At 41.2% G+C, this 13,741-nt stretch overlaps 1 protein-coding gene across 1 annotated transcript; it reads right to left on the bottom strand.

Annotated features, from left to right (window-relative positions):
* Window positions 1–4,746: 4,746 nt before the first annotated feature.
* LOC100603434 (olfactory receptor 2T27) lies at window positions 4,747–5,694 on the bottom strand. Its single transcript, XM_012506512.2, is given in 4 exon segments — window positions 4,747–4,801; window positions 4,803–5,215; window positions 5,217–5,570; window positions 5,572–5,694. Coding segments are annotated over 4 exon segments (945 nt in total).
* Between the last annotated feature and the right edge of the window lie 8,047 nt (window positions 5,695–13,741).

Raw genomic sequence — 13,741 nt, 5'->3', positions numbered from 1 at the left:
AGGTTTTGTTTTAAAAAAAAGTCAGTACTATAATGGCATGTAGGTAATATTTATTGAACACTTACTATGCCAGAAATTAGTTCAGTTTAAGGAATATAGGTTTTAATGCTAGATGCCAGCTTACCTAAACTATATTGCCAAGAATATCACCAATGGACTAGAAAGAAAGAAGTGCATCTGGTTTCCTGGAACATTCAGAGTAAAAGGTCTAAATTCCCAGCTGCCAGAAGGAGGGCTGTGATTTGGACGCACAGAGGAATGCTTCTGGGCAGCAGTGTCAGTCCGTGTGGTGGCAAATAGAAATCAAAGGATCTGGCATATGGCCCATCTAGTCCCACCCTGCTAATGCCATAGAAGAGGAAATGGAGAGTGAGGGCATGGAGGATTACACAGGAGAAGCAGTGGTGAGATGAGGTGAGGTGAGGTGAGCTGAGGCGAGGGGCAGACACCTGCAGCTATAAACAAATGCACTCATTATACCCCTATAGTCTGAGCTTCCAACATGTCCACATCTCCCCCTGGGCTCCAATTACTCAGCTCAACAGGCCTTTATGCACCATGCTAAGATGGCTTGGCTTCTAGGAGAAAACTTTATTTTTTTAAGATTATCTTAAGGCACATGTGGATGCTTTATGGGGTAAATAAAAGGGGAAGTTAGAATTAAATAAAGAAATCATTTCCCTCCAAGCATGCAGAACGTCTTCAGGCCACACCTAAATGCATATGAAGGGAGCAATTATTTAACCTAAAATGTAAGTTAAAATTTTAACAAAATATTCAGAAGGCAATCTTTGCTTATCCAATATGCACCCTTGCTACCAAGTCTTAAACTTTCTCTCATTGTGAATACCAAGCACATTCTTTCCAACTGTCAGCTCTTACACATGCCATTTTCCTTCAGTAAACCCATTCATGTTCTTTTAAACTATTAGGTTTCCCTTAGCTTCCCATGTTTCATGCTAAATGCCCTTTTCCAATTGTCTGCTTGCCAGATAGCGAATATATGTATTTATGCTTCTTAATCTTGAGAAGACCACTGCGCCTCAGTTATTAGCAGATAAGCTCACAGTAAGGTGGCCTTCTAATAGTTACAGAGTAATAGTTACAGAGTAATACCTAAAGAAAACATCCCAGTATCTGGGTAATGTTCTGTTTTTCATGAAAATCTAAGGTCCTACCTCAGAGAAGCTGGGTCCAAGTCTTTCTAAAGCAGCAGTGGAATGTCAGACTTAAATACATGTGTGTAGGGGTGAGGCTAGGTCAAAAAGTCTTTTCACTAATAGATTCCCACATCCCCCAGGAAGAATTCCTGGGTTAGCAATTATTTCGAGTTGACTAGGTTTGCCATGAACTTTAGAAGCAGCCCATCCTTTCTTGCAGAGGGTGCATTGTTTTCCCAAGTGAAGGACTGGAATCCTTTCTTGGTATTTCATCATGAGAATCTTGGCATCTCTCCAGAGAGATTTTAAGAGCAGTGATGTGGGGATAAGACCCTCGCTCTAAATTGGAAGATTTTAAATTTCCTTAGAAATAGAGGCTATGACAAAGTAAAAAACCTCTTTCTCAAGTCACCGGCCTCTTTTGTTTGGGGAGAAATCTCTGAAGTATGAACCAAAAAGCACTGGAGCCAAGTCTCAGTGTAGAGGTTTCTGGTGCCAAGGTTGAGGATGCCCCTGGGAAAAAGGAACACAAGATGACAGCAGCATCTGAGATTTGTGCTTCTTCCAAAGAGGGTTGGGAGACTTCAATATTTAAAAGGGAAACAGTGGGCATTAGAGGAAAAAAAAAGAAAAAGGAAGTGTGAATAAATGAAGTAGTTGCCTTCTTTCGAGGCTTTGATCAGTGTTCAATGAATTCACACTTTAGATGTGACAGGAAAGGGTTTAAAGGAACAGTCACCTGGGCGTTCATCTCCTGCTCAGTGAATTTGGATTGTATATATAAGGTACACAGAGTAGAGGAAGCTCATCTCCTGGCTCAGTGAATCTGGATTGTATATAAGATAAGGTACTCAGAGTAGAGGAAGCAGTCAAATATGCATTTGTTTCAGGGGAGTGGAGGGATGACTCCCAGGTCTGTCTTTGTCCACTGCCTGTCAAGATAAGCCATTCATTTACATTGTCAGCATGACATTCAACAGAATGGTTTTGGGGTAAAGATCTTTGGGCCAGTAAGGAGTTTCCTTGCGAGCGAATTGTGAGGGAGGTCCCTTGGGGAGGTATGTAGCCTTCTACCTGTGTAGCTATCCATTCAGGAACAGTATGGAATCTGTAGCCATACAGTTGGGAACAGATATGGAATGTAGTTTTGCATGACAGTTCCCAAGCTTGACTTTTCCCTTTGGCTTAGTGAGTTTGGGGCCCAAGAGATTTTCCTTCTACTTTCTCATACCTTCTATTTTCACGAAAGTGGTATTTGTCACTTACTCAGGTTAAGTGTTTTTCAGATTTGTCTTATACATAGTACAGAAGAATTCAGTAGGAATAAAGGAGACACGAGAAATGAGAAAATGAGGGAAATAATGCAATTTGCAGAGAAGAAAAGTGAGGGTAAAACAAGTTATACATTTTCTAAAATTTTTTTTTACCAGAGCATATTAAGATATTTAAACATTAGTAAAATTGAACTTCCTCACATTTATTTCTCTAATGGGGAAAAGAAGGTGATCTTGTTTGGGAAGCAGAACAACTTTAATAACATCATTGAATGTTTTTTCATGCATTAAGTCAGCTAATAGGCACATTACTTATGATTTCTAGTCATCACAAATCCATTAGACACATACCTTATACCCTCTATGTTACAGATAAGCAGAAAACCCTATACCTTTTCAGCCTTTAGAATGTGATTCAGTAATTCTTCCTAAAGAATTTTTATGTCATCCATAAAGTTCTCCAAACTAGCCATTGGATTGATTGGATAGACTCTTTCCTCTGGTGTGATGTGTCTTTCTACAGAGCCACAAATGGGTTACAACCAATATTGATTCCTCTCAACCCTGGCTTGGTCTCAGTGCCCGATTTGGCTACAGCCACAGGGGAGTTGATTTTGCTGTCAAGAGCCACATCAGTTTTCCTCAAGGTGGCATATAACTAATTTTTATAGTTATGTCATGAAAGTGTTTGAGAAGTGCTGCCATATCAACAGGGTTGGGCTTGTATTACCAACTTTCCCAAGGAAAAATAACAGACCTGTGAACAATGTATTGATTGGTATTAGTTTCTAACTCATGTGTCACAATATTTTGTCTAGTGTCAAACTTAGTTATCTTGTGAAAATAGTCTAAATTATTTATGAGATATTTTGTGGTGTCTCAGTCTTCCTTTTCATGTTTCTTATTCACTTTTTTTCCTCTTCTCTTCCTTCCCCCTTGAACTCCTTTCAATAAGTAATCCTTTTATATCAGTAGGTATAGACTTGGTTGCTACAAGCCAAGAGCGGCTCCCAGTTTGGAGTTTAGATTCTCTGTTTTCATTTCAGATAATTCTGCCTGCCCACTCTCACTCCATTCCAAAGTGCCACTTGACATTTAGGGTGAATCTGTATTTGGCAAAACCTTGCTAGTTACTATAAGACTTCATGTTTAAGTGTTCTTTCTGTATTTCTAAAGATATTAGCCCTCTGCTCATGTCTGAAAAACAGACTTAATCCATTTTCACACTGCTATAAAATGCCCAAGACTCGGTAATTTATAAAGAGGTTAAATGGGCTTCAGTTCCACGTGGCTGCGGAGGCTTCACAACCATGGTGGAAGATGGAGAAACAAAGGCATGTCTTAAATGGCAGCAGGCAAGAAGCACGTGCAGGGGGAACCAACCCTTTTAAAACCATCAGATCTGGTGAGACTTATTCATCATAAGAGCATGGGAAAAACCCACCCCCAGGATTCAATTAACTCCCACCAGGCCCCTCCCACTACACATGGGGATTATCGGAGCTACCATTCAAGATATTTGTGTGGGGACACAGCCAAACCGTATCAGAGACACATTCCAATAAGTTCTTAACTGGAGGTTCTGGCGAGAAAAAAATTATATGCTGAGGTTGCCAAGATCTACAGTAAGAATCTTTGAAATTGTGTAGAAGAAAAACATTTGTGGTAATTTTGCTGTCACACCTCAAACTGCAAAACTTACAGCCACAGTGTGTGATAAGTGCTTAGGTAAGAAAACATTACATTTACGGTAGAAGATGAGCAAATATGTGTTGTGACTGACAGCAGTCAGGTTCTATAACTATTATAGTTTCAGGCTTCCCCCAAAAGTCTTAGAACACAGCCTGAGGATAAGATGGTGACTGCTATACTTGAAATATGATAAAATATTTGATGAGTTAATTAAAATGGTCAACGGACAGTATCTAAAGGGGAAAAGTCGAGAGAAGTCAGAGAAGTAGCTGAAGATAACCAATTCTTTTGTCATGACTGAGTGGAGCTAGAAGCAGGCTACTCCATGAATTTTAATGGAATGCACACCTTGTTAAAGGCTGATGGGTGACTACTAAACCCCAACTTTATATGCCTACCCCATCCCAAACTGTTCATTGTTCGGAACCTTCATACCTTTTAAAAAAAAAAAAAAAAAAAAAAAAATGAAGTCCTTAAAATCCCAGGCAGCTTTCCAAATCCCACAAATGCCCCACAGTTGCTGGCACAGGGGTGACTTGTTTCCAGGGAGAGAATATTTAAAATCAAGGGCAATGATGAAGTCTTGTATCCATTTGAAGTCTCCAGCAGCACACGCAATTTTAGAAAGTGGTTACCTTTCCTGAGGACACACACCTCCCCACAACCTTCTGTAGGGCCCGTGACATCCTTGTTCCTAAGGCTGTAAGTGAGTGGGTTGAGCATGGGAGTGAGGATGGTGTAGAAGGCAGACACAGCTTTGTCCTGCTCAGGGGTGTGGTAAGAGTGAGGCAGCACCTATGTGTACATGGCAGCCCCATAGAAGAGGCTGACAACCACCATGTGTGAGGAGCAGGTGGCCACAGCCTTTCGCCTCCCCTGGGCCTCGCTCATCCTATGAACAGTAATGAGAATTCTTGTGTAAGAGGCTGAGATGACAGAGAAAGGGGTGAGGAGCATCATAATATAGCAGACATACATGGCTGTCTCGTAGGCGGATGTGTCCACACAGGAGAGCTTCAGGAGGGCAGGGACCTCGCAGAAGTGGTTGATCTCCCGAGAGGCACAGAAGGGGAACTGCCTGGTGACGGGGGGTGAGCAAGAAACCACCGATAGACCCTCCCAGCCAGGCTGCTGCCACAGTCAACCAGATCTTGAGGCTCATGAGGACAGGATAGTGCAGAGGGTTGCAGATGGCTACGTAGCGATCATAGGACATGAGTCCTAGGAGGAAGAACTCAGCCCCTGATAAGGTCAAGTAGAGGAAGTTTTGGGCAGTGCATCCTGCAAAGGAAATGGCTCTCTGGCTCATCACCTGGTCCACCAGCATTTTGGGCACAATGGTGGAAATGTACAGGATGTCCATGAGGGAGAGCTGGCCGAGCAGGAAGTACATGGGGGCGTGGAGGTGGGAGTCTATGTGGATGAGAATGATCATGACCATGTTTGCTGGCTACGGAGGTCACAAAGACCAGGAGAACGACGGCAAAGAGAAGCCAGGGGAAACGGGAGTTGCTGAACAAACCCAAGAGGATAAAGTCGGCATACATGGAATAATTGCCCCGCTCCATAGCTCTGTATGGTACACAAAAAAACAGATGAGAAAGTTGGAAAGGTATCTGATTTACCTAACATTCTGATGCAGTCATGAACAAACTATAGTCATCTTATTTCTTAAAGCTCATAATTCCCTGAGAGAACTGCCTGAGCAGGATTGTGCTACATCTCATTACACCGTCATTGTTCATTTAAGGATTATTTTCTTGATTTGGTGATTACTATTTAGAGTTCATGATGAAAATCTTTGTTCATGACCATTTAATTCATGTCTTTTGAGTACCACCTTACACTGGGGGAGGATGCACGTAAGACATAAGAATGGAACCAGCCTCATTGAATAGGATAGGGTGGTGGGGAGGAAAGGAGGATTGTCCATATCCTACACTGCTCTCCCCTTAATACTAGACTCTAGTTCTCACAGAATCCAGTTTGAAAATCGCCACGAGTATATATTTGCCAATGGAATAATAACTGCATTATTTGACCTAATTTACACCATTCTTGACATATTTGTACGTTGTAAAATTTGAGTGCTCAACTTCTATCAGATGGAGTATGAGAATGAGCCTATGTTGAATAAAAAGCCGAGTTCTGAGCAGTCATCTAAGAATTCATAGGAAGAAAAATCACAGGAGAAAATAATGTTTAGGGTCAAGTGGTGTTTGCTCTCCTTGCAGCAGAAAACTATTAACATACAACTCGTTAAGTTAAATGGGAGCATAACATTTTATGAAAACTAAGTATTAGAGATAGTGTATCCCCAAAAAAGGGCTCTCAAACTTGAAGTTAGATTATGCATATATATCCATATCCATTTACTATTTTACATTTAGGAACACTTATGAGTTATTTGGATAGCTTCTCTGCATCATACACATCTGCACTATCCAGCGTGGTAGCCATGAGTCTTATGAAGCTGTGGAGCCCCCGAAACATGGCTGCTCCAAATCAAGAGGTGTCGTCAGCACAAGTTACATTAAGAATTCAAACACTTGTTAAAAATATATGCAACACATCTCCTTAACACTTTATATTATGTGGTAACTGTTTTAGATATATTTGGATAACAGTTTCACCTTTTTACATTTTTAATCTAACAACGTGGTTCCTAGAAAACTTAGAATTATCTGTGGCTCCCCCAGGATTTCTACTAGGCAGCACTGGTCTAGCGTCATCCCTTAGAGAAGATGACCGCTCCAAATACCTTCATCCAAACAAGTCCTCCAGAATTAAACACACCCCAAATTGGAACTGAGCCAAAACAATTTAGGTGTGATACCAAATTAGAAAAATGGCTTTACTTGTAATATGCATTCCCCTGCTGATAGCAGTAATAACTGATTCATAAATTTTACATTTCTGAACAACCTTGTAGATACTAGACCATTCTACAGTTGAAAATGAGGCTTAAGGAAACTTCCCCAGAGGAGCATGGTTCTCTTTAAACAGTGACAGTCTAATTGTTCTATGCTGTTTTCCAACAGGACAAAGTAGACATCAATTCATTCATTCCACAAATGTTTCCTGAGAGGCACAATGGGTAAGCCAAAGTTTGATGTTCTGAAAGGACCTGAAAGAATATAAGACATCGTCTGTCTTCGAGGAGCCTAGAATTGAGGCACATGAAGAACGTGTGTACTGTGTGACCACAGGTGCACTTTCAGAATGGTTTTAAGACCTCAGCAGTTTTGACTTATTTGGTATATGTGAACAAAGGACAATAAAAATGATGGAAGCTGCAGCCCACTGGCTGGTAGACAGAAAATTCACACCAGGGCCCCTCAGTACATTCCACCACAACCGTGCCAAAATGGACGGACGGAAAACCATGAAAATTAAGTTCAGATTTTTACTGATGAAACCCACATTATATCCTTATGCATTTTTCAGTTCTCGTTCTTGAAATATTACCAGCTTTATACCAGAGCTTTCCACCAGCTGATTTATAATGTGTCTATTGTTTTAAAAACCGTTAAACCATTGGGGAAATTAAAGGCAAACATTTAGCAGCAATTTGTATGATGGAGAGAGGTAAATTGCTCACCCCGATCTGGTTGTCCATAACTTAAGAAAAAGAAAAGATCCTTGGAGGGCTATGCTTGTTATTTCACAGTAAATTCAGAGAATGGTGATACCTACTGGAGGCCAGCCAGTGACTGCTATTGGTCCTCTGAGAATATTAAAGCCTAAGAGGAAAAATGGGTCCAAAAATATCCTTATCAGGGCAGCTGTGTCCCGAGCCTTGACCATGAATATTCCTGGCCCTGAAACTTGCTAATGAGACCCTGGGGATCTCCCCAGCTTTCTTCACAAACGGAAGGGGGAGATATGAGTGGTTACGGAACCACTCAGATTTTAAAGCCATCTTCCACTCTGATAGTGTTGATTCATTCACTATTTTAAGAATTACCCAAGTATAGCAACATTTAAGAATACTTGGAAAATAATCAACTGGATTACACCATGCCCCCATGTAATAACTTATGTCTATGCATAATTTCAAACTTTAGTAAACGCCCAATTTTATATATACTTAATATTTAGCACCTTTCCCACGTAGTCTTTATATGTAATATTGCTGTAATTGAGTAATATGACACTCAACTTGGTTTAAATTCAAGTTGTTTCTAAGTTTGCTTATAATATACAATATTGTGAGGTGAATTCTCTGGCGTAATTCACGGAAAATGGTTTACTATGCTTTAGAAGCTTATCACCAAATCATTAGATGCTTAACAGTAATAGAGCACACTTGCGGCAGCATCATGCTTGCCCCAGCATTTAAGCACTAGTATCTAAACTCACAATATGGATTTAAGAAAATTGAACATGTGTATATTTTTGTCTATTGATTTTTCGTGACCTTTGCTATAGGTGATTTGTCAAGATTAGTGTCTCCTATAGAACAAGATTGATTTAATATTTAGTAATATTCTTATGTACTATTTAGTACTATTTAGTGCAGCTATTTTGCCCCCAGTTACTTGTAATTGTAACTTATTTGATGTTTAGGCCAAAAAGTTTTGAAATATTTAAGACATTTTATCGTTCTGTATTGCTGAATTTTTGAAAAAGTTTTCCAGTCAGGTATGTGAATATACAATTTTAAATTTTTAAGATGTGTAATTTTTTTATGCATTTAAAATCTTTGGTCTAGACATTAAAACTATGCAACTATCGTTTTTTGAGGTGAACCATATGATAAATTTGTACTTAAGATCAATACCAGTGAGTTCTATCTAATTGTAGTTCTTCAAATAAGCAAGAGTTCAAGTGTGAATGATGAGCAGGAATGACCTAAGTTCCAACAGTTCTCCTTGTTGATGTGGGAACACTCATGGGTAAAATTAGTTTTCACTCTTGTTGCATGTATAAATTCTGGTATAAGAAGTGGGTACTAAAGAGTGCTATGTTAGCCTTAAGCAAGATTGTAATAGCTGTGACAGTTAACTTTGGGAATCTCACCCTTTGCTATCCATGTTTTTCTCTTCAATAGCAGATCCAACAGCAGGTAGCCAGTTTTCTACTTTCATTTTTGATGTTGTCATTCTTCTGTCAGACTCCTCTGCATCAAAGATTGGCAACAATTCTTGGTGACCATTTGAAACTCAGAATGTTTGAGTGCTAAAAGGCTAAGCTAGAGAGGAGATGAGGACAACAGGTATAAGGGAATATCTTGAGAAAACAGGGCTAAAAGGGTGACCCTAAGACATTTAATTCTCTATAATCAGATTGTTTCCCCCCAGCAGTATTTTCACACGAAATGTCACTTCTAGATGTGGAAGAAGACATTTTCTAAAGTAAAATCACTTGGGGAAGTACTAGAATGGTAGAGTTTTGGTTAAGGCCGAGGGATTGTCTTGAAGCAGACCAAGGGCATGATCACCTTCCGTCTCTAGAGAAGTTGAACTGAGTTCTTCCCCTGTCTATTCCTACCCTTGAAACTTTATTCTTGGCATTTGTCATGTGGCACTGTGAACATTAAACATCGTTTTTAATCAGAAAGCTGGCTTTATATTCTGTCTTCATTGATAAGCTTCTGGACGTCTGGCAAGCCACTCACATTCTATCAGCCTCTGGGGAACTTCTAATTATGGTGCAATGGTTTATTGGAGTAGGATATGGAGGGTCTTCCTAATTAAACCATTTTTAGAGATACTTATGAGGTACCTAAGAAGGTGGAATACTACGAATTAGATAAGCTCTTTATGAAGATGTTAAAATTGTATAGGTAAATATGTTACAATGACAAAAAAACTGTCGGAATCATTATGCAGACAGATCTGTATAGAATTCAAGTAATCTGCTACATTCTGATGTACAGAAGATAACCGAGTCCATAACAAACGAGATCGAATTATGTAAGATTTAGTGAGTAGCACTATCCACAAGTAGCTACAGTTCAAAGTCAGACGTATCAACTTCAACATTCTCCAGTATTTCTCTGGTTTGAACCAACTTTCCAGTAAGTCCAGAATCTATTTAAGGCATCCTGGCGACTGATCAGCATCAAGACTGCAAACTTATCTTACGCAGTATCTTCCCCAAACATGATGATCTGAATATTTAGAGAAAAACTTTACAGAACTAAGGTAAGTACATGCAATTGTTCAGCATTTCTTTTTATGTAGTAAGTATGGGGAAATAGGCCTACATCAGACTTTCTAAACTGGAGGTATTCTATGTTCTGTATTTCAAACTTGTTTTCTGAACTAAACAGTACAGGCAGGGAGTGTCTATGAATTCAAACAAGGTAGAGTGGATTCGGCATGGAATTACATCTTGTTGGCAAAAGGATAAGGGTCAGTCCCTATTATGAGACTTTTTAAAGTACAGTGATAGGTGAATAGTTTGAAGATCTAGAATTAGACCAGCCTGAATCTGTAAATGCCTAAATACTAGTGTCAGTTGACAGCTTCATTATGCAGGCTGCTAAGATAGAGATCCAGTGACTTCAATAGGAGAGCTTGCATCATGGCGATGGCTAGTACTCCCATTCAAGAGATAAATTGACATCACTGTCTCTGGGGTCTTTGTCCCTACCCTGCAATTACAGTTCATACAAATGTGACAAACTCCACCTTAAAAATGTAACCACTCGATTTACAAATTAAACGCCCAGATAAGCCAGGTTGCTGGCAGCTGCAACTTAAATTGCTTTTACTTCGTTCATGACATTGTTTTAAAAGTTTCTCTTTACACTTCCAACTTTTAGGCTTTTCTCTTGAAATAGAAATCCAGCATTTCTAAGGAAGTATTGTCTTGCAAAAGATACCATTTTGGGCCATTCCCCATCACTCAAGTATTAGTATGTAATCATTCTGTCTTTCTTGTAACTTGTAATATGTAAGAAGGCATTGCAAGCATTTAAAAATATATAACACAGATTAGTAAAATAAAACAGATCTTTGAGTTACTTCAAGTAGTAAGACCTCCTTTTCTCATTCCAGTATTCTCACACAAGGGCCCACGCTGATTCCGGGTGCGGTAGGGAGGAATCTTAGACCCTGCAGTCTTGCTGTGCTGCAATCTATTGGCTTTTTCTCACGTAATTCATATTTACCTCACTGGTGTTTAAATTAGTGGGAGTTGGAATTCAGGTTTTCCGAGACTGAAGCTTAAGCAATCTGGGGCGTCTTAAACAGGCTACAAATCATGATTGCACAGGTATAATCTCTTCAGTGAAACTCCAACAAATTACACCTTTAAAAAGCTGACAAATACCACAAAATACATAACACCAACTTAAGTCTTAACTGGCTGAATTACCACTTTTACCATTTTTTCCAACAACTGGCTACATTACTATGTGCTCTAATATTTTCTGTAAGGATGATTCAATCCTAGTATGGTTGGTTGAAATTTTTAAAATTTTTGGTAGTTTAGAAAATTCTTTGGGTCTTCCACTTTTAGGATTGAGGACCAATCTGAGAAACACTGGTAAATTACTTTTATGTATGACCTGCCTTAGCGTCCCCCAAGAGTTGACCTTAAAATATTTGAAGGTGACAAAAATGATTCAGAGCAGTCTGAAGAATGTGAGCTTCGCAAAATGTTTTAGGCTGAGAGACAGGAGCATGAGAATCCAGTAACCCCTACCCAGCCCCGCTCACACACACGCCTGGGGTTGTTTAAAGGAATTTTTACACTTGTCCCCTCTAGTTTCCAGACTAGCTGATAAGTTACCTAAGATGTTTACAAGTTGTACAATATGACCTTTACCAATTATCTTCATATTCCTAGAATGTGTGATACAAAGAACGTATAGCTGACCGATAGCTAGGAAAAAACAGTGTCTAGCTGATCAATAGCTTATATCAGCTTTAGAACTTCCCTTTTCCCTTAGAAGCCCCTTTATAACTGCTGTTAGTTGGAGCACTTACTTAGGGCTAACTAGAATCTGTCTCTCAGGTTGCATTTCCCAATCTTGGCCCAAGTAAACTCTCCTTATGTTAGTTTTGCCTCCGTTTTTCTCTTTAGGTTAATACAACCACCACCATCCATGTCTCCAGAACTTTTTCCTCATCCCAAACAAATCCTCTGTTCCCATTAAACTATTTCTCCTTTTTCATCTCTGGTAACGTCTATTCTGTTTCTATGGATTTTCCGATTCTAGGTACCGTAGCAAACTTGTACAATTACTGCTTGAGACCCTCACTACAGGGTTACTGCTTGAGGCCCTCATTGCAGGACTGAGCGAAGGGAGGAGGTAGCGATGGTGGGGACAGGGGTGGGGAGGGAACTGTTTTCAGGCCAGGCCGAGCTCGGGAAGAAGCGCTCCCAGCTCCCAGCGAGCAAGGGCAGCCGCCGAGCTCCTCCGCCCTCCGCATTTATCCAGCGGAAAGAGCAGGGAGGACTCGGTGCATCAGCTGCGCGATTGATGACAGGTGCACATCGTTGGATCCGACTTTCCGACGCAGCTGATGACACTTGCGCCTGCGCGTGACGCCCTCAGCACCACCTCCGCGCGCAAACGCATTTGTCAGTTTTTTGCCAACGTCCTGCATTTGTGAGAAGCAGCTTTGCCGCCTGCTCGTCCAGCCTCCCGTGAACCCAGCTGATCGCGGCCCTCACGCGGCCTCCAACTTTCTCTTTTTGAATTGAGATCTGTCCCTCTGTGATGGGGGGTGATGTCAGCGGGACTCCGGCGGGTCCTCGGCCCCGAGGGCACCCACGTCTGTTCACCTCCCGTAGAGACGGGCATGTCCTCGTCCCCACGTTAGGAACTAGGAAAGCAAAGGCTTCTGCGGCTGCAGCCTCCGCTCCACAAGCTGCAGCTCAGCTTCTGCCTCTTTGCCTAATGGCTGCGGGGTGAGACTTTCTATCCACAGCGAAAGATAAGCTTTTTCTGATCAACAGAAGGCACAGAAAAGAAACAAATTGAGGCTCATCCTTCTCAGGCAACAGTATAGCAAAAAAGCAGCCCCTAAGCCTTCTGTCTGCACTTACACAGGCGGGTCTGTCAGATGCTAAGGTTGTGACAGGTCTTTCTCCTACTTGTGCTTCCAAATCCCTGACCTCCTGGCTTCTCACCTACAGAAGGGTACAATTTACAGGGAATGAGCAACAGCTGCTAAATATATTCTCCTGGTTCGAAACCCACAGATCTTGTGACGTTACCACCACCTGAATTTCTCCATAATCCGAAGCAAGAATTCCCGGGACTTGAGTAACGCCCCCAAATGAAGCGACTTTTGCCTAAAATTGATCCCATCTACCCTGTCGGCAAAGTCCCCAAATACCAGTGTCAATCAAGTTTCTCTAACGTAACCCGTTCATTTGGGAGATCGAATCCTGTGCTTCCAGGTGTTTGAGGGGGACTCCAGGCACCTCCGGAGACCCCCCGAGACGGAGTTGTGGCCTGGACTGGGGATGCCCCCTTGTTGGGGTGCCCAGGTCCAGGCCCGCGTCTCGTTTCCCGACAGGGGGTGCCGCTTTGATGACATTGAGTGGCATTGATTAGCCCAATGATTTCCCTTATTGCAACGAGGGCAAAGTCCTGGCGCTTTTTCTACTGAGAGGAGAAGTAAGATCCCTTCTGCCCAGAGGTCTGACGGC

The sequence above is a fragment of the Nomascus leucogenys genome, chromosome 5, assembly GCF_006542625.1.
Source record: "Nomascus leucogenys isolate Asia chromosome 5, Asia_NLE_v1, whole genome shotgun sequence".
In the NCBI taxonomy this organism is placed as follows: domain Eukaryota; kingdom Metazoa; phylum Chordata; class Mammalia; order Primates; family Hylobatidae; genus Nomascus; species Nomascus leucogenys.
This window is presented reverse-complemented; position numbering and strand designations above follow the sequence as displayed.